The 25935-nt window shown below is 46.2% G+C and overlaps 1 protein-coding gene across 1 annotated transcript in view; it reads left to right on the top strand.

Moving 5' to 3' along the window:
- HPCA (hippocalcin) overlaps nucleotides 1–25935 on the top strand; it is a 112723-nt gene that overhangs the window by 75148 nt on the left and 11640 nt on the right. Inside the window, exons 2-3 of the mRNA XM_063954131.1 lie at nucleotides 14533–14913; nucleotides 23039–23144. Of these exons, the coding sequence (XP_063810201.1) occupies nucleotides 14536–14913; nucleotides 23039–23144 (484 nt within the window). The 5' untranslated portion in view covers nucleotides 14533–14535. The remainder of the gene's footprint in view (nucleotides 1–14532; nucleotides 14914–23038; nucleotides 23145–25935) is intronic.

The raw sequence follows: 25935 nt of genomic DNA, 5'->3' as shown, positions 1-25935 counted from the left end.
TGCAATTCTTCTGCTGGGAGACCAAGGTAGAGGGGCATTGCTTTAGTCTAATCGAGATGATATAGATGCATGTATGACTTTTGACAGGTCTTCAGAGATCAGGTGCTTGATTCTGCATATGTTCCTCAGATGAAAGAATAAGGGCCCTCATTCCGAGTCGTTCGCTCGGTATTTTTCATTGCATCGCAGTGAAATTCCGCTTAGTGCGCATGCGCAATATTCGCACTGCGACTGCGCCAAGTATCTTTGCTATGAAGAAAGTATTTTTACTCACGGCTTTCTCATCGCTCCGGCGAACGTAATGTGATTGACAGGAAATGGGTGTTACTGGGCGGAAACACGGCGTTTTATGGGCGTGTGGCTGAAAACGCTACCGTTTCCGGAAAAAACGCAGGAGTGGCCGGAGAAACGGGGGAGTGGTTGGGCGAACGCTGGGTGTGTTTGTGACGTCAAACCAGGAACGACAAGCACTGAACTGATCGCACAGGCAGAGTAAGTCTGGAGCTACTCTAAAACTGCTAAGTAGTTTGTGCGCGCAATATTGCGAATACATCGGTCGCAATTTTAAGATGCTAAGATACACTCCCAGTAGGCGGCGGCTTAGCGTGTGTAACTCTGCTAAATTCGCCTTGCGACCGATCAACTCGGAATGAGGGCCAAGGATTTGATTGTGGCTGATATCTGATGTTGAAGTGTCAGGCCACCATCCAGAGCAATGCCAAGATTCCGCACATGATCAGTGTTTGGTAATTCTGAACCCCCAAGTGTAAGTTCAGTTGGTTGGCTATGCTGCAGTCTTGTTCTTTGATGTTGAGGTCCTATTATAAGGACCTCTGTTTTATCGGTATTCATTTACAGCGAACTGGCACTCATCCATTCCTGAAGCTCAGTTAGCCAGCCATTTAGGGTTGTTATTGGGTTCTTAGTACTCAGAGCAAAGGATACGTACATCTGTGTATCATCTGCATAGCAGTGGTAGAGAAAGTGTAGATAAACTTTGTAACTCATCTGTGAAACATGTTTGGGTTCAGAGGTGGAGCATTGCAACGAGTCATTCTGACTCATATGCTGCTGTACTGCCCGCCGCCAGTGCCCCAAACTCAACGCAGCCGCTGCCTGAATACCGAAGTTAAACATGGTGATTGACAGTGGTTCAGGACAGGCCTGAGGGAGGGAGTGGCCACTCTCTCCTCTCAGCTCCTCCCCCCAGAGTGCCACAGTGATACTGTGCCGTCCCCAGCCGGAGGGTAATAGGGGATGCTCTCTTCTCTTCCCCTCTCCTCACAGCTCCTCCCCCTGACTCAGTAATGCTGCCTGGCAGGTTGCTGTTACTGGGGCCTGACATCACAATCTGGTGACCAGCATAAGTGTAAAGGAGAGGAGCCTCAGCTGCCCCATCACTCGTTGGTCCTGGGCTATGCACCTGCTGTGTCGGCCAGGGAAGTTAATCACCTGCAACTCTGCTTGCACAAGGATCATCATGGAGTGGGTGAAAAGTTAGTTCCTCAGTCGCATCATATACTTTCTCTCCCCCTCTTTCTGCTCCCTCTCCCTTTCTCGGGTGTGGTTTATTAGGTCGACCCTAACTAGGTCGACAGTCATTAGGTCGACCACTATTGGTCGACAGTGACTAGGTCGACACCCGGAATAGGTTGACACGGTCATCCGATCGACATGGAAAAAGGTCGACATGAGTTTAAAAAAAAAATGGTGTCGTTTTCTTCGTAAAGTGACCGGGAACCCCAATTAGTGCACCAGTTCCCCTCGCATGGCTTGTTTCGCTCAGCATGCTTCGGGCAAGGTGCCTCACTCCGCTACCGCAGCGCCAGGCACAGGTTACTATTCCCAATCGTAGTCCATGTGTATAGTAAAGTATGAAATTGTTAAAAAAATTGTGAAAAACTCATGTCAACCTTTTCATGTGTCGACCTTTGTCATGTCGACCTACTGACCATGTCGACCAACAGTGGTTGACCTAAAGACCAATACCCCCTTTCTCTCTCTCGATCTCTCTCTTCCCCCCTCCCTTTGTCTCTCTCTCATTACTTCCCTCTCTCTCCCCTTCTCCCTCTCTGCCTCTCACCTTCTCCTTGTCACCCACTGCTGCTACCAGTTATAACATGTGCAGAAAGTGTTAGATTTGGGTGGGTTATTTTATTTCTGTGCAGAGTAAATACTGGCTGCTTTATTTTTACACTGATAATTCGTATCTCTGCGCACTGAGTGGTAAATGTTTGGGCTAGCTGCTTAGCCCTATCTGCTGTCTGCAAATGTCTCGTGTGAAAGTGGAAATGAAATGCGGTATAATGCAATGTAAAAAAACCTATCACAATAAGTGTATTTCAAAACTTTACTGGTAAAATAGACAAAAGATATCAATAAGCTGATACTGCCACAATAGTCCGTGATATGAGCGGGATATCGAACAGTCAATTGGTGTTTTATAACAACATATTGAAATAATGAAAATGTCCTGCAATGGGTAGTATCTAACTCCTGGTCGATACTGTTGTTAGGAACAATGCCTGACCCTAACTGTGGTGGAGTCCGGGTGGTCGATAACACTTGAGACTAGCTGGGAACAGTTGTAAGTGTCCATCGGACAGTGGCGTCCCGCTCGTCCCGGTTGCTAAGTGCACTTAGGTATACCTTGTGAAAGCTGGTCTTCATGGTGTCTGGGTGGCACTACCTGGATAAGTGCTGGGAGCAGTACCCTCCGGACTTGTTAACCCTTTTGCAGCTCTGATAGCCTGCGGGGCGCCGGCGCACCGACCCTACCCCGGATATCGTATGCTGCAAGCGTGGGACCTTTCTCGGCGGGGAGTGTCAACCGGCAGCGGCTAATGAGACCGCTCGCCGTACACTCCCACCGTACGGAGATTGTACTGGGAGCAGTTCCTCCGGACCGGTCAAACTTCTCCTGGCTCTGATCTCCAGCGGGAGTGTACGGACGCTCCCTGGATGTCAGCTAGCCATGAGCGTAAGACCCGTCTTATTTTTACACTGCAATTTAGATTTCAGTTTGAACACATATCACCCAAATCTAATGGGCCCTACATACTTAAAAATTTCACTGAAAGGTATGAACGATCTCGTTCATCAATGTACGAGATATCGCTCATATCTTTCAGGCACCAACGATGAACGATGCGCGGCCCCAGCACAGGGTAAGGCCGCCCAGCATGTGTGGCACCGTCCTGCGAAGCGATCATAATTTAATTGTGATCGCATAGAATAGAGTGCTGAAAAGGCCCATGACACACCTGCATTCCCTGCTGTCCTCCCCCCAATGCTGCGTTGCCGTCCCTGGACGCCAGTCACCTGTCATTCACTATGCAATCGCATCCTTACGGGATGCAATCATATCGCTGATATAGACAGGGATGCACACCGTAGTACATCTCACCCATAGGTGAGTTTTCAGCACCGAAAACCCTGCAGCGCGTGAAAAAAAATACTCATTGGGTCCGGTGCTCTCCGGGGGCTTCTAGGAGGCTCCGGGGCTGCTAGGAGATGTAGTTCTCCTAGCAGCCGGCTCCGGCGGGGGGCACATACATGCATACACACTGACTCACACAGTCAGTCATGCACACTACCACACATTCACTTGCAAGCTCTCACAAACACTCCACACACCTCACATACTTGCTGCTGCTGCACAGCACCAGCTTCCAACGCTGGATGAAGAAGACACTGCTTGTGACACAGGAGCCAAGTTCAGCAATTGATCCCTCTCCAGGATGACATTAGAAAAATAGAACCAACATTAGCATCTACTGAGGCTTGCCATACAACTGATGAGTGTGGATCATTAGATCGACAGTGTCTAGGTCGACAATGTTTAGGTCGACAGTCACTATGTCGACTGGGTTTGAAGGTCGACAGGATTTCTAGGTCGCCATGTCCTAGGTCAACAGGTCAACATGATTTTTTCATGTTTTTTTGGTGTCGTTTTCTCCGTAAAGTGAACGGGAAGCCCAATTAGTGCACCGTGTCCCCTCGCATGATGAGCGAGCTTCGGGCAAGGTGCCTCGCTCCTCTACCGCTGCGCTCGGCACAGGTTATTATTCCCAATCGTAGTCCGCGTGGATCGTTAAGTATTAAAAAGTTCAAAAAAAGAAAAAAATTGGAAAAACTCATGTCGACCTTTTGACCTGTCGACCTAGAACATGTCAACCTAGAAACCCTGTCGACCTTTAAAACATGTTGACCTAGTGACTGTCGACCTAAACATTGTCGACCTAGGCACTGTCAATCTTCAGACCGGATCCCCAGCTGATACAGTATGTAGTCCCCTAATGAAGCCTGGATGGCCACCCACCATTTATTGTCCAAAACCGATGCGTGACTCAACACTATAGCTTGCCCTCAATATTGCCATGACTAACTATTATTTAGGAAAATGGAAATTTGTGACCCAGCCTCAGCGCAACCTTTTTTTATTCTGGCCTGGCATGATCCAGGATGAACATCAAGGGTTCCACCTGCAAAGCATTGCTTCCAGCGTACGGTAATAGGAGAACCCCTCCAATAGGTAGAAATATAGTTAGCACACAGTCCTAGCTTGGTTGCTAAGGGGATACATATATTTTTTCCATGCTAGACTTTGCTACTTATACCCCTTTTCCACTAGCGTAGCACGGGTCGCAGCCGTGTCGTGGAAACGGGTCCCCCGGGTTGGTGACGCGCTAGTGACGCGGCAGGGGCGGCGCTGGGAGATCACATGATCTCCCAGTGCCGCCCTCCCTATGCACTGTGAATGGGAGCCGTGTCGCCTCGACGCGGCTCCCGTTCACACTAGACATCTAGCCGGTGGGAACACGTGTTCAACCCGGCTAGCTACCAGGGTAGGATTCCCGGATCACTTGATCCGGGAATTTGCCGGGGGACCCGTTTCCACTAGGGAAAAACACAGGTAAATGCGCTCCCCCGCGCATTTACCCGTGTTTAAAAGAGCTAGTGGAAAAGGGGTATTAGTAACATATAGCTACTGAGAATATACAGTGCATCCGTAAAGTATTCACAGCACCTTTTACACATTTTATGTTACAGCCTTATTCCAAAATGGAATAAATTAATTTTTCCCCAAAAATTGTACACACAATACCCCATAATGACAATGTGAAAAATGTTTTTTTGAGATTTTTTCAAATTTATAAAAAAAAAAAAAACTAAGAAATCACATGTACATAAGTATTCACAGCCTTTGCCCAATACTTTGTTGATGCACCTTTCGCAGCAATTACAGCCTCAAGTCTTTTTGATTATGATGCCACAAGCTTAGCATGCCTATCTTTGGGCAGTTTCGCCCATTCCTCTTTGCAGCACCTCTCAAGCTCCTTCAGGTTGGATGGGAGGCGTCGGTGCACAGCCATTTTCAGATCTCTCCAGAGATGTTCAATCCGATTCAAGTCTGGGCTCTGGCTGGCCACTCAAGGACATTCACAGAGTTGAAGAGTCGTTGTCCTGCTGAAAGATGAACCGTTGCACCAGTCAAGAGCACTCTGGAGCAGGTTTTCATCCAGGATGTCTCTGTACATTGCTGCATTCATCTTTCCCTCTCACCTGACTAGTCTCCTAGTTCCTTTCGCTGAAAAACATCCCCACAGCATAATGCTGCCACCACCATGCTTCACTGTAGGGATGGTATTGGCCTGGTGATGAGTGGTGCCTGGTTTTCTCTAAACATGACGCCTGGCTCGGGGAGAGAGAACGGGGGGTTCCATTCAGCAGGTCTGTGATACTCAGGGCGACATGGTATATGCCACTCCTGAAATAGCCCAGGTTTTCCAGTCCTTTTATTCTTCGTTGTATGCCTCTAGGGTCACCTACAGTATACCCCCACTCAACTACAGCAATATCTTTCAGGCATTGCCCTGCCACAGCTGTCCCAACAATCTGTAGATATTTTGGATGCTAATATCACCCCAGAGGAGGTTGAGGCTGCTATTGCCTCCTTCCCTAATAAAAAGGCCCCGGGTAGCGACGGTATACCGGTTGAAGTTTATAAACAATATCGTGCATACTTTGTCCCCTATATTTTGACTCTCTTTAATACATTGATGGAGGGCGCTCGTCTACCTCCCTCTATGTCCGAAGCTATTATTGTGGTGATCCTTAAACCGGGTAAAGACCCTACGGCCCCGGAGTCCTACCGCCCGATCTCATTGCTACCTACTGATGTCAAGATTTTGGCCAAAATTCTGGCACTTAGACTCAATAGTGTTATCGCCTCGATCATTCATGATGACCAGACAGGATTTATGCCAGGCAAGTCCACCCTCCAAAATTTGAGGCGACTGTTTTGTCACCTGCAGATGGAGGACCGCCCCGAGTCGGGGACTGTGGTAGTTTCCTTGGATGCTGCCAAGGCCTTCGACTCTGTAGAATGGGAGTATTTGTGGGAAGTCCTTAGACGGTTTGCTTTTGGCCCCAAATTCATACGCTGGGTACAATTACTCTATTCCTCCCCCGTGGCTCGAATATCTGTCAATGGCTATGTGACGTCCCCATTTGCTTTGTCCCGTGGTACCAGACAGGGCTGCCCACTCTCCCCTGCCCTTTTTGCCCTGGCTGTAGAGCCATTGGCATGTTTCATCAGAGCGTCCCCTGATGTTAGGGGCATCACCATTGACGGACATGAGGATGTTATTGCATTATATGCCGATGACATGCTCTTGTTCCTCAGAGACCCTGATGCTTCCCTGACCTCCCTTCTGGGTATTGTTGATACATTTGGCCTTTACTCCGGCCTGACTATCAACTGGAATAAATCTAATGTCTTTCCCATCTCTGGTATTCTTCCTGACCCGTTGCCAGATGTGTCCTCCTTGGCCTAGACCCTTCGCTTTCAGTATCTTGGTGTCTGGATCACTCCTAATGTTAAGTCTTTTGTACATCAAAACATTGACCAGGTCACGATGGATCTGAAGCGACGGGTTCATGTATGGAAGAAGCTTCCCCTTACTGTCACGGGTCGCATTAACCTTATCAAGATGGTGATGCAACCAAAGTATCTTTATCTATTGCAGCACTCTCCTATTTATATCCCCAAGAAAATATTCACTAATATTGATAGTGTGCTTTCCTCCTATGTTTGGGGCGACAAAATGCCTAGGGTTGCCCTGAGAGCTCTGGTTAGGGCTAAATCGGATGGAGGTTTGGGCTTTCCCAATCTCCGGGCCTATTATATAGCTGCTCAGCTTGCACACCTGTCTAATTGGATTCTCAGTAGGGATAGTCTCACATTTGAGAGATTCTTTGCCGAGTGTGTGGGGTCTCATTTCTCCCCTCTCCAGTTTCTTCTTTCTGCCTCTTCTACTGCTGGTCTTCCTCCTTTGCTCCGACAATCGCTACTTGTGTGGCGTCAGGCTCACTCCTATTATTCATGGCAAGGCACAGACTCTGACACGCCACTTTGGCTCAATCCAAGATATAGGGAGTTGTTGCAGCTCTCACAGGACAACATATGGATTGGGGCGGGCCTTACCTCAGTCTCGCAACTGTATGATAATGGTGTTTTCAAGTCTTTCGCACAACTGAAGGAGGAGCTTGAAATATCCAATAGATCCTTTTATCGCTATCTACAGCTCCGCCATGCGGTGCAGGCACAATTTGGGGCCTCGCCCCCGCCCATTTCTGACTCCCCGATTAAAGATATGGTTAGGAATTTGGGTGCAAGACACCAAGTTTCCATTTTATATAGTAGTCTGAATGCCCACATCTGTCCGAATATATTTGACCAACTTAAACTCAAATGGGAACAAGACATTGGCCCAATTGCAGACGACCAGTGGCTACAGGTGTTGAGCTCACTTAAATACTCTACTCAGTGTATCAAATATCAGCAGGTTTATTTCTTTGTTCTGCATAGGACATACAGAACTCCAGTTTCTTTGTATAAAGCAGGCCTACGGCCTGATAGTACCTGCCCCAGATGTGGTGCCCTTGAATCTACTTTTTGGCACCTATTATGGCTGTGCCCCACTGTGCATGCCTTTTGGGAAGCAGTTTGGGCGGACATTCTGCTCACTGAACCTACGCTGCCCCCCCCTCTCTTCTACTATATGTATGTTTGCGCTAGACTTAGAGGAATCCTACTCCCCTGCACTATACAAATATGTTCTTTGCCTGACTACCTTAGCTAAGGTGATTATAGCGCGTAACTGGTTTGCTACTTCTTCCCCCAATGTGTACAACTGTCGAGCTCTAGTAAATGAGGTGTCAGGACATGAGAGGTTTACACATAGGTCTAGAGGGACCCTACCCCATTACTTTAGCAAGTGGGACAGGTGGAATACCTCCCGTCTGGCTACAGCTGGAGCACTATTCTCTGACTAATAGAGGCTTCATATTTGAATTTGCGATGTTGCCGTGACACTTATTATCTTTTTCCATGTGACACTGTGACACAGATGGTATTAATTACTGTATTTTTCCTGTAAAAAATTTTTTTTCTCTGTTTTGTTTGTTGTTCTGGTTTTGTTCTGTATTTAATGTTGTTGTTGTTTTTTTATCTTGTCCCTGTGAAAAACTCTAATAAAAAACTACACATGTTAAAAAAAAAAAAACATGACGCCTGGCATTCACACGCCAAAGAGTTCAATTTTTGTCTCATCAGATCAGAGAATTTTGTTTCTCATGGTCTGAGAGTCCTTCAGGTGCATTTTGGCAAACTCCAGGTTCGCTGCCATATGCTTTTTACTAAGGAGTGGCTTCCGTCTAGCCACTCTACCATACAGGCCTGATTGGTGGATTGCTGCAGAGATGGTTGTCCTTCTGGAAGGTTCTCCTCTCTCCACAGAGAAATGCTGTAGGTCTGACAGAGTGACCATCAGGTTTTTGGTCACCTCCCTGACTAGGGCCCTTATCCCCTGATCGCTCAGTTTGGATGGCCGGCCAGCTCTAGGAAGAGTCCTGGTAAATCTAAACTTCTTCCATTTACGGATGATGGAGGCCACTGGGCTCATTGGGACCTTCAAAGCAGGAGATATTTTTCTGTACCCTTCCCCAGATTTGTGCCTCGAAACAATTCTGTCTCGGAGGTCTACAGACAATTCCTTTGACTTTGTCAAAGTCAGAAAAATATCTCTATGCACACTACCTTATTTGCACCTCATACAGGTCCGTGCTGCGCATGCGTACACTCTCCCGTGCGTGCGCATACTCGCTGTCGCGTGCACCCGCAGGCGCATGATGTGCGCATTTACGGTAGAGTTTATGTGATCGTAGCGTGCGACTCAATCGTTACATATTTTCACTATATAATGTATTTTGTAGATCATGGTCCCTTTGATAGATTCTGAAAGTTTAGTTAATGTAGCATGTTCCTGGACAGAGAGATCCCTCTTTGTATTGTACGAAGGGTCCAACAGGGGTCATACAGTGATGTTTAGTATCCATCGGAAGAGTATTTAATTAGCAATATTCCGGTGTTGGTTTGGAGCGGATTAATCGCTCGTGCGAATAGTTATGGACATAAGAAGTTTATGTCCATTTACTATTATTTGCACTTACTTATCCATGCGGCGGGAAACCTAGTTTCCCACCCACCTGAGCAGTTGGAAATTGTCACAGCGCACTTGTATGAATCAACCTATGACCTTTTGTTATAATGCGAGGAGGAATTCCTGTGTCCAATGAACAATGAGATTGTAGGGACCATTGAATTGTATTGTGTGTGGGGCATAAATAGACAAGCCGATCACATCCAGCTCACTCTTCAACGGTTCTCATTGCTGATAATCGGGAGCTGGATGTCCAGAGGCGCATGCGATCGTTCCCCTTTGTGCGTAAGTTTTCTCCGCAATCATATTGATCTTACTGTTATTGTGAGCCATATCTCTCTCTCTCTCTCTTCTCCTCTTTCTCTCTTATTTTCCCTTAAAACGTAATTGTATTGTATTGTATTTCCCGTGTAGTTATCTGGTTAGTTAGTCTATGTTATATTGTAGTGTATGACTTGTATTGTATTAATTCTTTTGCAAGTATAACATTCATAATATATATATAAGGCGTTGGACCCTAAGCACGGTATCTGTGTATTTCTTATAGTGTTAAGTATTCTCAGAGCGTCGGTGACGCTCGAACAGCTTTTAAGTTAAGGTTATACTGTGCTGCATTTACACTCTATCACTACACTAAGGTCTTACTGCATAATACACTGTTTATGGTTTAGATATAAAGGTTTAACATTGTGAGCGTCAGCGCCGCTGGTGATCTCCTCGTGGTCCCGAGCGTCCGCTACGCTATAGCGAATCATTACGTTAGTCGGCAGCCAATAGCGTGCCTGCCTGTGATCTCTTTGCCGTGAGCGAACGTGACGCTTGAGCGTCTCGACTACGGCTAAGCGATTGTTACGCAACGTGCGTACCCTTACGGTACTCTATACGTAAATAGCGTACAGTGTTCTTAGACCTCATAAAGGGTATTATATAAGATAAATATTTAGCTTTATCAACTTCATGCTTGGTTTGTGCTCAGACATGCACTGTCAAGTGTGGGAACTTATATAGACAGGTGTGTGCCTTTCCAATTCATGTCCAATCAACTGAATTTACCACAGGTGGACTCCAATTAAGCTGTAGGAACATCTCAAGGATGATCAGTCTAAACAGGATGCACCTGAGCTCAATTTTGAGCTTCATGTCAAAGGCTGTGAATACTTATGTACATGTGATTTCTTAGTTTTTTATTTTTAATAAATTAGCAAAAATCTAAAAAAAAAAAACTTTTCACGTTGTCATTATAGGGTATTGTGTGTAGAATTTTGAGGGGAAAAATGAATTTATTCCATTTTGGAATAAGGCTGTAACATAACAAAATGTGGAAAAAGTCAAGTGCTGTGAATACTTTCCGGATGCACTGTAGCTAAGGCACTGATGGATGTGTTTAGCTGGGTAGGGATTCTAAAGGAAGTAGTCACTGGCCAAGTTACCCTGTTCCATGGAGAACTCATACAGACACTATAAGACAGATTTGTGGATAGACATCTCATGGCGCTCGATATGGCAGGGAAGCAGTTTATAATCCGTGATATGAACTATGTGAAACCATTTCTGGAGTACAAGGTAGGAGCCAAACAAGAGATCAGGATAGATCAAGTAGGAAGAGGTCCAAAACTGACATCCTAATAGATTGCTTACGTTTTGGCTACAATTTACTAGCCTACCATGTTGTAGCTCATATTGATACCAGGGAAGACAGACACATCCAACACTGTATCAAACGACCTTTAAGGACCCAAATATAATTAAAATAATAAACTGGGTTGATGCAGGAAATTATGGGTGTTGTGCTCTCACGTATTACCCCATGGTAGTTAGTGCAGTGCTTGTATCCACAAAGGACCATATAATACACAAAAGACTAAATAAAGTGACCATGAAGACATACATAAAACATGCTTAAAAGCTAAGTGGCCAGACATTACCAGAGCACATTAACTCAGGTTTACAGAGACAGTGTATTTAAGAGAGATGGTCCATGTGCATTTGTTTGTTCCTTCAACTATAGAGGATGCTGTCCTCACAGGAGACAGTTTTTTTAAGCAGCCTATAACACCTTGGGGGGAATTTAATAGTGTGTGAGAATCAGAAAGTGAGAGATTTCTCATGTTTTTTTTTAAAGTGGCAATGATTTACGTGGTTTTCCCATGTAAATGATTGCCATTTTAAAAACAAAACATGAGAATTCTCCCAAGGGGACTGTGGAAAGTGCTTCACTCGGCTGTTCAAACAGCCCGATGGACGGCAGCGGCCAGCGAGGATGCGGGAGCGTGCATCAGCGCTCACCGTTCATCGCCTGGCCATACACACTGGCCGAGTTTGAGCTCAAAGTAGCTCAAAACGCCAAAAATAAGGTACTTTGTGCTCAAAATCGGCTAATGTGTATGGACCTTTAGTTTCAGCAAGGAGATCTTCCAACTGTCTGTACTTGAAAATAGAAATAAATCTGTAACTTTTGGGTCTTCTGAGTCCTGAATGTGAAGGATGTTCTTAATTGCCCCAGTGGAGCTTCAACTCCCCTGTACATTAATATAATCCTCATCCAAAATAGGGGATTATTTCCTGTTTTAATTTTTCCTTAATGGAGAGATTTATTAATTTGAGTTTTCATTTCTATTTAGAGCAACCATAACCCTTAGGAGCTGCTGCCAGACGTACTGTAGTCTTAAAAACTGTAGGGTAGGGAAAAATAAGAACAAGTCCCATAGAGATATACAGATAACCCCCAGCAGGGGTTGTCACAACTGCTACTAGCCAAAACCGTTATATCAGACACTGGCAAAACATTGATCGTGGTCTACCGGTAGCGCAGGGGGGATCCACCTGTATTGCAACCAACATAACCTCTGGCTTCTAACAACTTACTTCTCTTGGTTGCTTCTAACAACCCTGATAGCTTCCAGTAGTGCAGCATGTGGTGACGGCATGACATCACATATGCTGTGAGCAGCCTACCATGCTGTAAATCTGGACTGAGTCAGTCTGACTCTGAGTCAGTCTGATATAGGCAGCGGAAAGCCCAGCTGTCACAGTGCGAGATGCTTGTCAGATAAGTTAAGTGTTCTGTGGGCATAGTTATTGGAGTTATTAAAAATATACCTTTAATAATAATGCTTACATTTTAGGCATTATTATTAGGGCTACTTTTTAATGTGTATTATTATTGTTGCTATTATTTGATGTCATTATTAAGGGTTTTTTAATGTGTATATTATTCTTGGTGCTATTATTTGATGTAATTATTACTAACCCGATTTTCGAATATGTACATTATTTTTGGTGCTGTTATTTGATGTGGGCCCCACATGTGGCTCCTCCACCACTGCCTATCCCACAGTGCCCCCCATAGTTAAAGGAGGAATCTATTTAGACAAAAACATTGCCTTTGGCAAAATTGAAAAAAACTATCGATACCGGTCTGCATCAGTTAGATGTTTATAACTAGCTGTACAGAGTGTGTGTGGTAATCGGTATACAGTCATTTTAGAAATGAGGTCATCTTTATTAGGTTGAGGGAAATATTTGGATCCAGGTCTGTATGATTTCATTTTCAGAAGTTTAATGTTATATGAATAATATCATGTAATATAATCTCTGCTAAAAGTCACATCCAAAATTCTGCTTCACTAAAACAGATATATTAAATTGAAAAGTAGCAATGGCAGAACTGAGTCCTGTCATCCTAGAGATATTTTCATAGTGCAAATTAATTTTTATTTGTGTGTGGTGGGGTCTACTGTTTTGGATCATTGCACTGTGGCCTCTGGCTTCTGAAGAAACATTTCTATGTAATACATTTAGATTTACTTTTTATCGCTCCATTGTTATATTTGACTTCATGTCACTTCTTTCTATCCCTCCACCTATCTATAGACTTCGACTTCTTAATAAACGACGTACACTGTTCATCACATGAAGTGAGAAGCTCCCTAGGGACCAAAGGTCCTTGGTGCTTTTTTCATGAGCTCTGCTACAGGTTGGACCGAGGTTGAGGCTAGGATAGATGTCATCTTGCAGTGTGAATACAAGCTTGACATAAAACCTACCACTTATGGGAACAGCCTGCTGTTGTTTCAAATCTTCCTTTCTCAAAAAGGACTATCCAGCCCCTGGACCCATATTTTTGCAGGCACATCTAAGGGCCGGGATCAATTAGTCGAGCAAGGAAAAGTGCTTGTAGCCTCGGACTTTTATGCTGAAGGCGATTCAATTACAAGTCCTTTTCCTTGCAAGGCTTGTAACGGGATGCGGTCAATATACTGCCTGTGGGGATCCCAGCGTTCAGGATCCTGACGCCGGAATCCCAACAGGCATGTAAATACCGACACACACCCGAGGTGGAATAGAATAGTGTGATAAGCAAAGCTTTCCACTGAGCCTGAAGCGTGGTGAGCACAGCGAGCCCGTGAGGAGAGTCTCTTCACTCAGTGCCGAGATACTGGCTGTCAGGATTCCGGAGTCGGTCTACTGACCACCGGAATACCGAACTGAATCCACGGTAACCCATAGATTCTGGGATAAGTGGTACGGTTTTGTTTGCAACAGCCACGATGAGGCTCAAACAGAAAACCGCATTAATAGTTGCAGCCTTATCGTGGGCTGCAATTGAATAGCCCAGGCTATTGCTTTAAGCCGGCTAACAGAATCCATCCCTACAAGGTGTATCTACTAAACGTCTGGTTTACAAAGCCACCATTGATGATAAAACCATGCAGATAATTAAAATTGCCTTTTGAATTCCGTCAGTCAAAGCCGCTGATCATCAGCAGCTTTGTAAACCTGTTGTTTAGTAAATGTACCCTTTAATGTCCCATGACTTGCAGTGAAGATAGATTATTTTCAGATTTTTAATTTAGTGGTTTTAATGTACCATGAGCCCAACCTTCAAGTTAACTAGAACAGTCAACTCTCGCCTCCTAGTCTATGTATGGCCATTCCTAGCTCTCATACTCGTCCTTCAATCTCTTTGATTCCTAGTGTGAAAGTGTCTAAAATGTATTTATTTTGTATTACTTGACTTGTACAGGCAATGGGGAAGCAGAACAGCAAGCTCCGTCCAGAGATGCTGCAAGATCTACGCGAGAATACAGAGTTCTCAGATCATGAGCTGCAGGAGTGGTATAAAGGCTTCCTGAAGGACTGTCCTTCTGGCATTCTTAATGTGGAGGAGTTCAAGAAGATCTATGCTAACTTCTTTCCGTATGGAGATGCCTCTAAGTTTGCTGAGCATGTTTTCCGTACATTTGACACAAATGGTGATGGGACTATAGATTTCCGGGAGTTTATCATTGCTCTGAGTGTCACATCAAGGGGGAAGCTAGAGCAGAAACTGAAGTGGGCGTTCAGCATGTACGACCTAGACGGGAATGGTTACATCAGCCGCGAGGAGATGCTGGAGATAGTACAGGTAAATGGGGAAAGCAAACCTTTGGGTGTTTGTGTACTAAAATACAATCCGGTATTTTCAGATTTGTAATATCAAAAGAAAATCTAATAAATAAAATGAATATACATTTAATCCTTTGTGGAACTGGACTGTGCAATACAATTGGTTGCACTATAAATTTGTTAATTTATGTTGCTTCTCTTGGTTCTTTTTTGAAAATGCAAGAAAAATTGTTAATACTTCTAAATAGATACAGCCGTTTTAGTCTGTGGTCCGTTATCTGGAAGCACAAATCCCAGCATGCTCGAGGGCTTACATTACTTGCTCTGACATAGGCGGTGATTCAGAGTTGTTCGCTCGCCAGCTGCTTTTAGCAGCATTGCACACGCTAAGCCGCCGCCTACTGGGAGTGAATCTTAGCTTATCAAAATTGCCAACGAAAGATTCGCAATATTGCGAAAAGACTTCTCTGTGCAGTTTCTGAGTAGCTCGAGATTTACTCTTCCAGTGCGATCAGTTCAGTGCTTGTCGTTCCTGGTTTGACGTCACAAACACACCCAGCGTTCGCCCAGACACTCCTCCGTTTCTCCAGCCACTCCCGCGTTTTTCCCAGAAACGGTAGCGTTTTTTCACACACTCCCATAAAACGGCCAGTTTCTGCCCAGAAACACCCACTTCCTGTCAATCACACTCCGATCACCAGAACGAAGAAAAAACCTCGTAATGCCGTGAGTAAAATACCAATCTTCATAGCAAATTTACTTGGCGCAGTCGCAGTGCGAACATTGCGCATGCGCAATAAGCGGAAAATCGTTGCGATGTGAAGAAAATTACCGAGCGAACAACTCGGAATGACCACCATAGAGGGCATTGCGTATACGTCAAGGTGCCACTGCGATCCCGTTCACAATGAGAATTTCATTGCATAGTGATTGACAGGAAGTAACTGTGGGAGGTAACGTGAAGTCGTTGAAAAAATGCAGACGTGTCGTGGGCGATTTTGGGGCATGTATCTGCCGTCAGCTCTTACATACAGAAACATGGCACCTGGGGGGTAATTCCAAGTTGATCGCAGCAGGAAATTTTTTAGCAGTTGGGAAAACCATGTGCACTGCAGGTGTGGCAGATATAACATTTGCAGAGAGAGTTAGATTTGGGTGGGTTATTTTGTTTCTGTGCAGGGTAAATACTGGCTGCTTTATTTTTACACTGCAAATTAGATTGCAGATTGAACACACCACACCCAAATCTAACTCTCTATGCACATGTTATATCTGCCTCCCCTGCAGTGCACATGGTTTTGCCCAATTGCTAACAGAATTCCTGCTGCGATCAACTTGGAATTACCCCCCTGGTTCACTACTGCCATGCCCAGTCTGCGTATCCATAGGTATACGTTAAGCCCGGTGTTCCTTGTTCTAACTTGTAGGCTGCAAATGTGTACGCAGTTGCAATGGGTTGTGATAGCTCCGGTGGTCGTTTCTTCTAATTCCTGGGCGGCAGCTTTTGTGAATATCAGCAGTTGCGAAGCCGAGAAAACCTTACTTGCAACTGCATTAGCTTCCATCTCTGAATCAGGCACAGAGTTCGGCAACATCTTAGAGGGACAAAGTTAATATCCAAGCTATATATATGACATCCAAAAATGATTCATGTAACAATTGATAATTCAGAATAGACAGATATTTTTTTTTTATTAAAAACATTACACATAATTATGTCTGTACTAAAAAAATACAACAGTACAAATAGATTCCAGCATTTATCATTTTAAACATTTCAGGGATGAGACTGGAGCCAAATGACATTATACATTGAACTGCCGCTCTCACTGGCTGCTTAACTTAATAACAGCATACTTATGCAGCAAGCTGCTCTGTGCGATTGTTGATACAAGGACATTAAGTAATTTTATAAAAATCCGTTATATTGTAAAATAAAAAATGATGTACATCTACATTGGTGCGTGCATTTTTTTTTTAAAGATCATGGTGCATAACCAGATCTTATATTAGAGGCAACCAGACTGCTATGGTGATGCAATGACCTGGAATATTATCCCAGCCTTGCATATTACTGCCTATGCAAGACTTTGCTTTCCACCTTATATAGTTTGGAATTAAAAGTGTAACAGTAATAGTAAAACTTAATAAAACATAAAATTAAAATCAACATTTATTCCACAGAGTGTTTGCTACATTGTATGATGTTGTATTGTCCACGTTCCATGAGTTTCTGTTGTTGCTGGAGGCTTGCGGTGACTGCTAAATCCATAGTGTAGAATGATATCAGTATAGGGCTGTATGTAGTTTTATTTGAGAAGAATTAATGTCCTAACCATAGTGAGAACATGCACATCAGAGTCATTTATAGTAAGGGCTTTTCTCTTACGTCCTAGAGGATGCTGGGGACTCCAAAAGGACCATGGGGTATAGACGGGATCCGCAGGAGCTTGGGCACACTGAAAAGACTTAAGACTGGGTGTGAACTGGCTCCTCCCTCTATGCCCCTCCTCCAGACCTCAGTTAAACTTTGTGCCCAGGACTACTGGACACTCACAGGGGAGCTCTCCTGAGTTTCTCTGGAAAGACTTTTTGTTAGGTTTTTTATTTTCAGGGAGACCTGCTGGCAACAGGCTCCCTGCATCGTGGGACTGAGGGGAGAGAAGCAGACCTACTTCTTCTTAGTTTAAGGGCTCTGCTTCTCGGCTACTGGACACCATTAGCTCCAGAGGGTTCGATCACTTGGTGCGCCTAGCTGCTTGTTCCCGGAGCCACGCCGTCACCCCCTCACAGAAGCCAGAAGAAAGAAGTCGGGTGAGTATGAGAAGATCAGAAGACTTCAGGACGGCAGAAGACTTCGGTGACCAGGTACAGCGCAGCGGAGACGCTGCGCTCCATGCTCCCACACACATCGCGAATGGCACTCGCAGGGCGCTGGGGGGGGCGCCCTGGGCAGCAGGTCACTGGGGTCCGGGTAGCCGGCAGAAGCACTGTCGGTGCCTCGGCACCGTTCATCGGCCCCCGCCGGCATTTTCAAATCAGGCGCGCTGAAGCCCGCCGGGAAGGGGCAGAGTTTAGCGTGCGGCTCACGGCGACATCTTCCTTTCCTCCACGCGGCGGCAAGAAGACGCTGGGCCGGACCTCCATCGCTCCCCGCAAGTAACGGGGAGATTTCTCAGGGGGGGGGCGCAGTCTGGTGCATTAGTTTATTCTAGCAGCGCTGGTATTATATATCCCCTATAGGGATATATAGGCGCTGGGGTGTGAGCTGGCATACTCCCTCTGGGTCTCTCTCTGGGCTTCACTATACGCCTGTCCCCTAGCTGAGGCATTTTGTGTGTGTGTCGCTGTGTCGATCAATTGTGTCGACATGTCGGAGGCTGAATGTGATTCACCGGAGGAGGTTGTAGGGGGTGAAGTTGTGGGTCTGGATTTGGGTCTGTCGGCGCAGCCGACACCTGATTTACTCACGTTATTAACTACAATCAATACGAATGTAGCTTTGTTATCTAAGAGGTTAGATAAGTCTGAGTCACAGACGCAGGTGTGGAAAAAGTTCATAGAGGAGGCTTTATCTCAGGTACAGACCCCATCAGGCTCGCAGAAGTGGCCGTTTACTCAGGTGGCAGATACTGATACCGACTCGGACTCTGACTCTGAGGTCGATTTTTCTGAGGCGGCTTTGCATCCGCGTTTAGTAAAGAGTATTCAGTACATGATTGTGGCTATAAAGCATGTTTTACACATTTCTGATGAACCTACGGTGCAGGAAACAAGGATTTGTTTGTTCAAAGGGAAAAAACCTGAAGTGAAATTTCCCCCCTCTCATGAAATGAATACTCTTTGTGAAAATGCTTGGGAGTCGCCGGATAAGAGGTGGTAGATTCCCAAGAGGATTTACATGGCGTATCCTTTCCCCTCTGATGACAGGGAAAAATGGGAGTCGTCTCCAAATGTTGAAAAAGCTCTATCTCGTTTGTCTAAGAAGGTGGCGCTTCCGTCTCCGGACACGGCAGCTCTCAAGGATCCGGCGGATCGCAAGCTGGAGACGTCTCTGAAGTCCATTTTTGCTAATACAGGCGCATTGCTCAGACCTGCAGTGGCGTCGGTGTGGGTGAGTAGTGCTATTGCTAAATGGGCCGAGAATTTAGCCACTGACATGGATACCCTTGAAAAAGATAATGTTCTTCTGACTCTTGGTTATATCAAGGACGCTGCAGATTACCTGAAGGATGTGGCGAGGGATGTTTGTCTTTTGGGATCAAGAGCCAATGCCATGTCAATTTCGGCTAGGAGGGCGTTGTGGATCCATCAATGGAATGCTGATGCCAACTCCAAGAGAGCTATGGAAGCTTTACCCTTCACAGGTAATGTCTTGTTTGGGGACGGCTTGGCGGACCTGGTCTCTACCGCGACTGCGGGTAAGTCCTCTTTTCTTCCCTATGTTCCCACACAGCACAAAAAGGCACCGCATCAGCAGATGCAGTCCTTTCGTCCTAATAAATACAGGCGTGGAAAGGGTTCGTCCTTCCTCGCTTCAAAGGGTAAAGGAAGGGGTAGGAAGTCGCCTGCTGTGTCAGGCGCCCAGGACCAAAAGTCATCCCCTGCCTCTACCAAGTCCACCGCATGACGTTGGGGCTTCCTTGAGGGAGTCCGGACCGGTGGGGGGGCGTCTCCGAGTCTTCAGTCAGGTCTGGATTCGTTCAGGCCTCGATCCTTGGGTCCTAGAGATTGTATCTCAGGGATACAAGCTGGAGTTTCGGGAGGTGCCCCCTCGCCGGTTTTTCGTTTCGCCCTTACCAGCATCTCTTCTGGACAGGGAGCTGTCCAGAAGTTCCAGTTCCCCCGTCACAACGGGGGGAGGGGTTCTACTCGAGCCTATTTGTGGTGCCGAAACCGGACGGTTCGGTCAGACCGATTCTGAATCTAAAATCCCTCAATCCATACTTGAAAGTTTTCAAGTTCAAGATGGAATCTCTTCGAGCTGTGATTTCCAGCCTAGAAGGGGGGGATTGTATGGCGTCAGTCGACATAAAGGATGCCTACTTACACGTCCCGATATTTCCTTTGCATCAGGCCTTCCTCAGGTTTGCGATACAGGACTCTCATTAGCAATTTCAAACGTTGCCGTTTGGCCTTTCCACGGCCCCGAGAGTGTTCACCAAGGTCATGGCGGAAATGATGGTTCTCCTTCGCAAGCAGGGGGTTTCAATTATCCCGTACTTGGACGATCTCCCGATAAAGGCGAGGTCCAAGGAAAGGTTGCTACTGAGTTTGGACTTGGTGCTGTCGGTGCTTCGACAGCACGGTTGGCTGCTAAATTTACCAAAATATCAGTTGATTCTGACCACCCGGCTGTCCTTTCTGGGCATGGTTCTCGACAGGAATTACAGAAAGTTTTTCTTCCACACGAAAAGGCTCTAGAAATGCAGTTGTTGGTCAGGTAACTTCTGAAGCCGAAGACTGTGTCCATCCATCAATGTACACGCGTTCTGGGGAAGATGGTGGCGACGTACGAAGCCATTCCGTTCGGCAGGTTTCATGCCCGGGTGTTTCAATGGGACTTGCTGAGCAAATGGTCCGGGTATCACTTGCACATGCACCGGAATTTAAGTCTATCTCCCAGAGCCAGGATTTCCCTCCTGTGGTGGCTACAAGAGTCTCACCTTCTAGAAGGACGCCGGTTCGGTATCCTGGATTGGGTACTTCTGACGACAGATGCGAGTCTCCGGGGCTGGGGTGCAGTAACCCAAGGCAGGAACTTCCAGGGGAAATGGTCGTTTCAGGAAGCGGGTCTCCACATAAATGTTCTTGAGTTAAAAGCCATTTACAACGGCCTGCTACAGGCAAGAAGCCTTCTTCAGGGTCGACCTGTCCTGGTGCAGTCAGACAATGTCACAGCGGTGGCACATATCAACCGTCAAGGCGGCACAAGGAGCAGAGCGGCAATGGCGGAGGCCACAAGAATCCTTCGCTGGGCGGAACAACACCCGAGCGCCCTGTCAGCAGTCTTCCTTCCGGGAGTAGACAACTGGGAAGCAGACTTCCTCAGCAGACACGATCTCCATCCGGGAGAGTGGGCTCTTCATCAAGAGGTGTTTGCAGACGTGACAAAGTGTTGGGGACTCCCTCTGATAGACATCATGGCTTCCAGGTCAAGGGACCCCCAAGCCAGTGCGGTGGATGCCCTGGTGTCTCCGTGGGTGTTCAAGTCGGTGTATGTGTTCCCTCCACTTCCTCTCATTCCAAAGGTACTGGGGATCATTCGGCGAGCAAGGGTTCAGGCGATTCTCGTAGTTCCAGATTGGCCAAGAAGGGCCTGGTATCCGGACCTTCAGGAATTACTAGTGGAAGATCCTTGGCCGCTTCCTCTAAGAGAGGACCTGTTGTTGCAGGGTCCATGCGTGTTTCCAGACTTACCGTGGCTGCGTTTAACGGCATAGAAGTTGAGCGCCAGATCTTAGCTCGTAAAGGTATTCCAGGAGAGGTCATACGTACTCTCCTCAGGGCTAGGAAGGAGGTTATGGCGAAGCATTATCACCGTATTTGGAAGAAGTATGTTTCCTGGTGTGAGCTTAAGAAGGCTCCTGCGGAAGAATTTAACTTGGGGCGTTTTCTCCACTTTTTGCAGGCTGGTGTGGATGCAGGCCTGAAGTTGGGCTCCATCAAGGTGCAGATTTCGGCATTGTCTATTTTCTTTCAAAGAGAACTGGCTGCCCTCCCAGAGGTTCAGACGTTCGTGAAGGGAGTTTTGCATATCAATCCTCCGTTTGTGCCTCCTGTGGCCCCATGGGATCTGGACGTGGTCTTACAGTTTCTCATGTCTTCCTGGTTTGAGTCTTTGCGTAAGGTTGAGTTGAAGTTTCTCACCTGGAAGGTAGTCATGTTGTTGGCACTGGCTTCTGCCAGGCGGGTGTCTGGGTTGGCGGCCTTATCTCATAAAAGCCCGTACTTGGTCTTTCATTCGAATAGGGCAGAATTGAGGACTCTGCAACAATTTTTACCAAAGGTGGTCTCCTCGTTTCATATTAATCAACCTATTGTGGTACCGGTGGCCAGGGATGCTGGGACAGTTCCCAGGTCTCTGGATGTAGTGAGGGCGTTGAAGATCTACGTCGCCCGTACGGCGGTTGCCAGGAAAACTGAGGCACTGTTTGTCCTGTACGCTTCCAACAAGATTGGTCATCCTGCTTCAAAACAGACTATTGCACGCTGGATTTGTAGTACGATTCAGCAGGCTCATTCTTCGGCCGGATTACCGGTGCCGAAGTCGGTGAAAGCCCATTCTACCAGGAAGGTGGGCTCGTCTTGGGCGGCTGCCCGGGGCGGCTTGGCTCTACATCTCTGCCGAGCGGCTACTTGGTCGGGTTCACAAGTTCTATAAGTTTGATACCCTGGCTGACAAGGACCTTGCGTTTGCTCAGTCGGTGCTGCAGAGTCGTCCACACTCTCCCGCCCGGTCTGGAGCTTTGGTATAAACCCCATGGTCCTTTTGGAGTCCCCAGCATCCTCTAGGACGTAAGAGAGAATAGGATTTTGGTACTTACCGGTAAATCCTTTTCTCCTAGTCCGTAGAGGATGCTGGGCGCCCATCCCAGTGCGGACTGTTCTTGTAGTGTTCTTTTGTCGGTTCACTTAGTTTATACACGGGTTGTGTATTTCCGGTTTCAGCTTGTTGCTGTTGTTTTTTCATACTGTTCTCTGGTTTACTGTTACTCCGTTGTACGGTATGGTTGTGGTGTGGGCTGGTATGTTTGTAGCCCTTAGTTTACACAAAAATCCTTTCCTCGAAATGTCCGTCTCTCCTGGGCACAGTTCCTATAACTGAGGTCTGGAGGAGGGGCATAGAGGGAGGAGCCAGTTCACACCCAGTCTTAAGTATTTTCAGTGTGCCCAAGCTCCTGCGGATCCCGTCTATACCCCATGGTCCTTTTGGAGTCCCCAGCATCCTCTACGGACTAGGAGAAAAGGATTTACCGGTAAGTACCAAAATCCTATTATTTGTAGGACAAGGTGCTGACTCCAGAAACCCACAGTGATAAAATATAGATGATCGTTGTGCAGTAAAACCCCTCTTCCCGAGATCTCTGGAGCAGATTTCTAGCATTCATAATACAATATTTCTGTCCATGTTGGTTTTATAGGCAATTTATAAGATGGTTTCCTCTGTAATGAAGATGCCAGAGGACGAGTCCACGCCAGAGAAACGCACAGAGAAAATATTCAAACAGATGGACACAAATAATGACGGTAAGTTGGAAGCCTGGACCAGAGTCCTTTCTTCTTCTTCTTCTTCTCCGACATGTATAAAGACCGTTCAGGTTTGTGAGCCCTATGCTGGCCCCAGTATCAGTTATGCTAATTTAAGCTTTTTGCAATGTCACAGCTCCCATTTTATGATCATATAGGCAGTATATGAGGAAGCCACCAGGGGTATATTTACTAAAGTTCAATTTGGGATTCATTTTTATGAATCTTAAAAAATCTACTGAAATCAATTTTATTGAAACTGAAAAATCCCTTTAAAAAAATCCCTCATTTACTAAAAATAGATTTTGCATTCGATTTTAAAATCTAATTCAATTTTTAATGATTATTATTAGAAGTTATTTTGTGTTGAGATTATGAAATCCTTTCCAAAATCAAACTTAAAATCCCCAACAAAATCAAACAGAACTTCATTGCTTCCTATTGGTCAAAATGTATCACATGCATAATAATTAAAGGAGAAGCTCTCTCTTTATAATGTTTTATACATGAAAACCTTACTGATTATTCAAATTTTGTGGGTGTTTTTTTATTTAAAAAAAATAAATATATATATATATATAACTGAAATAGTTATAGCCCTAATCTGCTGTCCAACCTGCCTTCCACTTTCTGTGTTCACATAGGGCCTAATTCAGATCTGATCGTAGATGTGCTAAATTTAGCATATCTACTATCATTTTTTCAGACATGCGGGGGGACGCCCAGCACAGAGCTAGTCCGCTCCGCATGTCTGGCCCCCCCCGCACTGGTGCATGGCGGCGATGCTTTTGCACCTGGCGAGTAGTTCCATGCCTGCGCAGCTCCTGCACTCTGGCGACCCATGTTGCAGCGGCTGCATGTGACTTCATGCAGCTGCCACGGCCTCCCCCCCAAATGGTCCGGACACGTCTGCATTGTCCGAACCGCGCCCCGCCAAATGCGTTCTAACGCCATTAGCACGCCCCTTCCCGTCCTGTGACAGCCGCTGCCTGTCAATCAGGCAGAGGCCATTGCAGCCCTGAGATGCTTTTAGCATCTCACTGGGCTCCTGGGGTGCGTGTGCGCATTCCACAAAAAAATTTCAGACTGCGATCGCTACCGCTGCAACGATGCAGTCTGAATTTCCCCCAAAGTTGTTGGTAACAAAACCTGTGCCTGCTGCCTGTTTATTGCATAATCTGGGGGAGTGGTTTATTTAATGTACAATTATGCAATTGCAGCAGAGCACAATATCAGACTTTTGCCAAATGAAATAAAAATAACCCTCCTGAATGATCAACCTTGTTTTTAATAGTCCAAAGGTGCATTCTGTCATGGAATGGGTGGCTATATACTTATGCTCAGCAGTAGTTTGATGATTTGACAATGGAGCCAGAAGCCAGGAGCAACAGTCCATGGGGAGGAAGGGGGCCCGCCAGGACACCATGACCGATTTTGATGGGCAGATCCCCCTCAGCTAGACCGATTCACACTCAGGCTGGGCTTCCAGTACTTGCGGTTCATTGGAACGCAATCCGGAAGTTAGACTAGAAAGGACTTCTGGGTGCCGCTAGCCAAGAAAAGTGGTGAAGCTGTTCTACCAATGGGGGACCTGGAGAAAGTTAACCAGCCCAGCAGCATCCTCTCCCTGGCCCCGGCCAAAGGTCTCATCAATGAGCCCAGCCTGGGAGTAGCAGCATAGCGATGGTCGGAGCCGTGTTCACTGCACCCGCCGCCACATTAGCTCCCACAGTCTCACTTAACTGGCCAGAGCGGCGACTGAGCACTGAAGGGGACCCGGCATAGAGATTATTTTTAATTACATTATTTGCATTATCATGTTGGTGTAAGGGTTAGGGCGTCCCCGGTCACAGTGTATGGTTTGGGGACTGGACAGGAGCAGGATGTACCTTGTTCTCTGGAGCCAGCTGATCAGGCAGCACTCACAGCCCTATAGCTGCCCAATGTCTGTCCATGATGATGGGCCTATTTATGTAATGCGGTGGCTACGTATGTAATGCAGTGACTACGTGTGTAATGTGGTGGCTATGTATTTAATGTGGTGCTATTTGTATAATGTGGTGCTATACGTGTAATGTGGTGCTATTTGTATAATGCGGTGCTATACATGCAGGGGTCTGGGACTCCAGGTCGACAACAAAAAGGTCGACACACCTTAGGTCAACGCCAATTAGTCGACATGGACAAAAGGTCGACAGGAACAAGGTTGACATGGAAAAAGGTCGACATGAGTTTTTTATGTTTTTTTGGTGTCGTTTTCTACGTAGAGTGACCGGGAACCCCAATTAGTGCACCGCGTCCCCTCGGGCATGGTGCCTTCGCTCCGCACAGATTACCGTTCCAATCGTAGTCCACGTGGATCGTTAAGTATGAAAAAGTTCCAAAAAGGAAAAAAAAAATTGAAAACCGCATGTCGACCTTTTTCCATGTCGACCTAAGGTGTGTCGACCATTTGGCGTCGACCTAAGGTGTGTCGACCTTTTTGTTGTCACCTGGAGTCCGGATACCACATGTAGTGCGATGCTATACATGTAGGGGGTAATTCCAAGTTGATCGCAGCAGGGATATTTTTAGCAGTTGGGCAAAACCATGTGCACTGCAGGGGAGGCAGATATAACATGTGCAGAGAGAGTTAGATTTGGGTGTGGTGTGTTCAATCTGCAATCTAATTTGCAGTGTAAAAATAAAGCAGCCAGTATTACCCTGCACAGAAACAAAATAACCCACCCAAATCTAACTCTCTCTGCACATGTTATATCTGCCTCCACTGCAGTGCACATGGGGGGTCATT

Source organism: Pseudophryne corroboree, chromosome 2 (genome assembly GCF_028390025.1).
Source record: "Pseudophryne corroboree isolate aPseCor3 chromosome 2, aPseCor3.hap2, whole genome shotgun sequence".
Classification (NCBI taxonomy): Eukaryota; Metazoa; Chordata; class Amphibia; order Anura; family Myobatrachidae; genus Pseudophryne; species Pseudophryne corroboree.
Note: the sequence above shows the minus strand (reverse complement) of the source record. Positions and strands in the feature narration are given on the sequence as shown.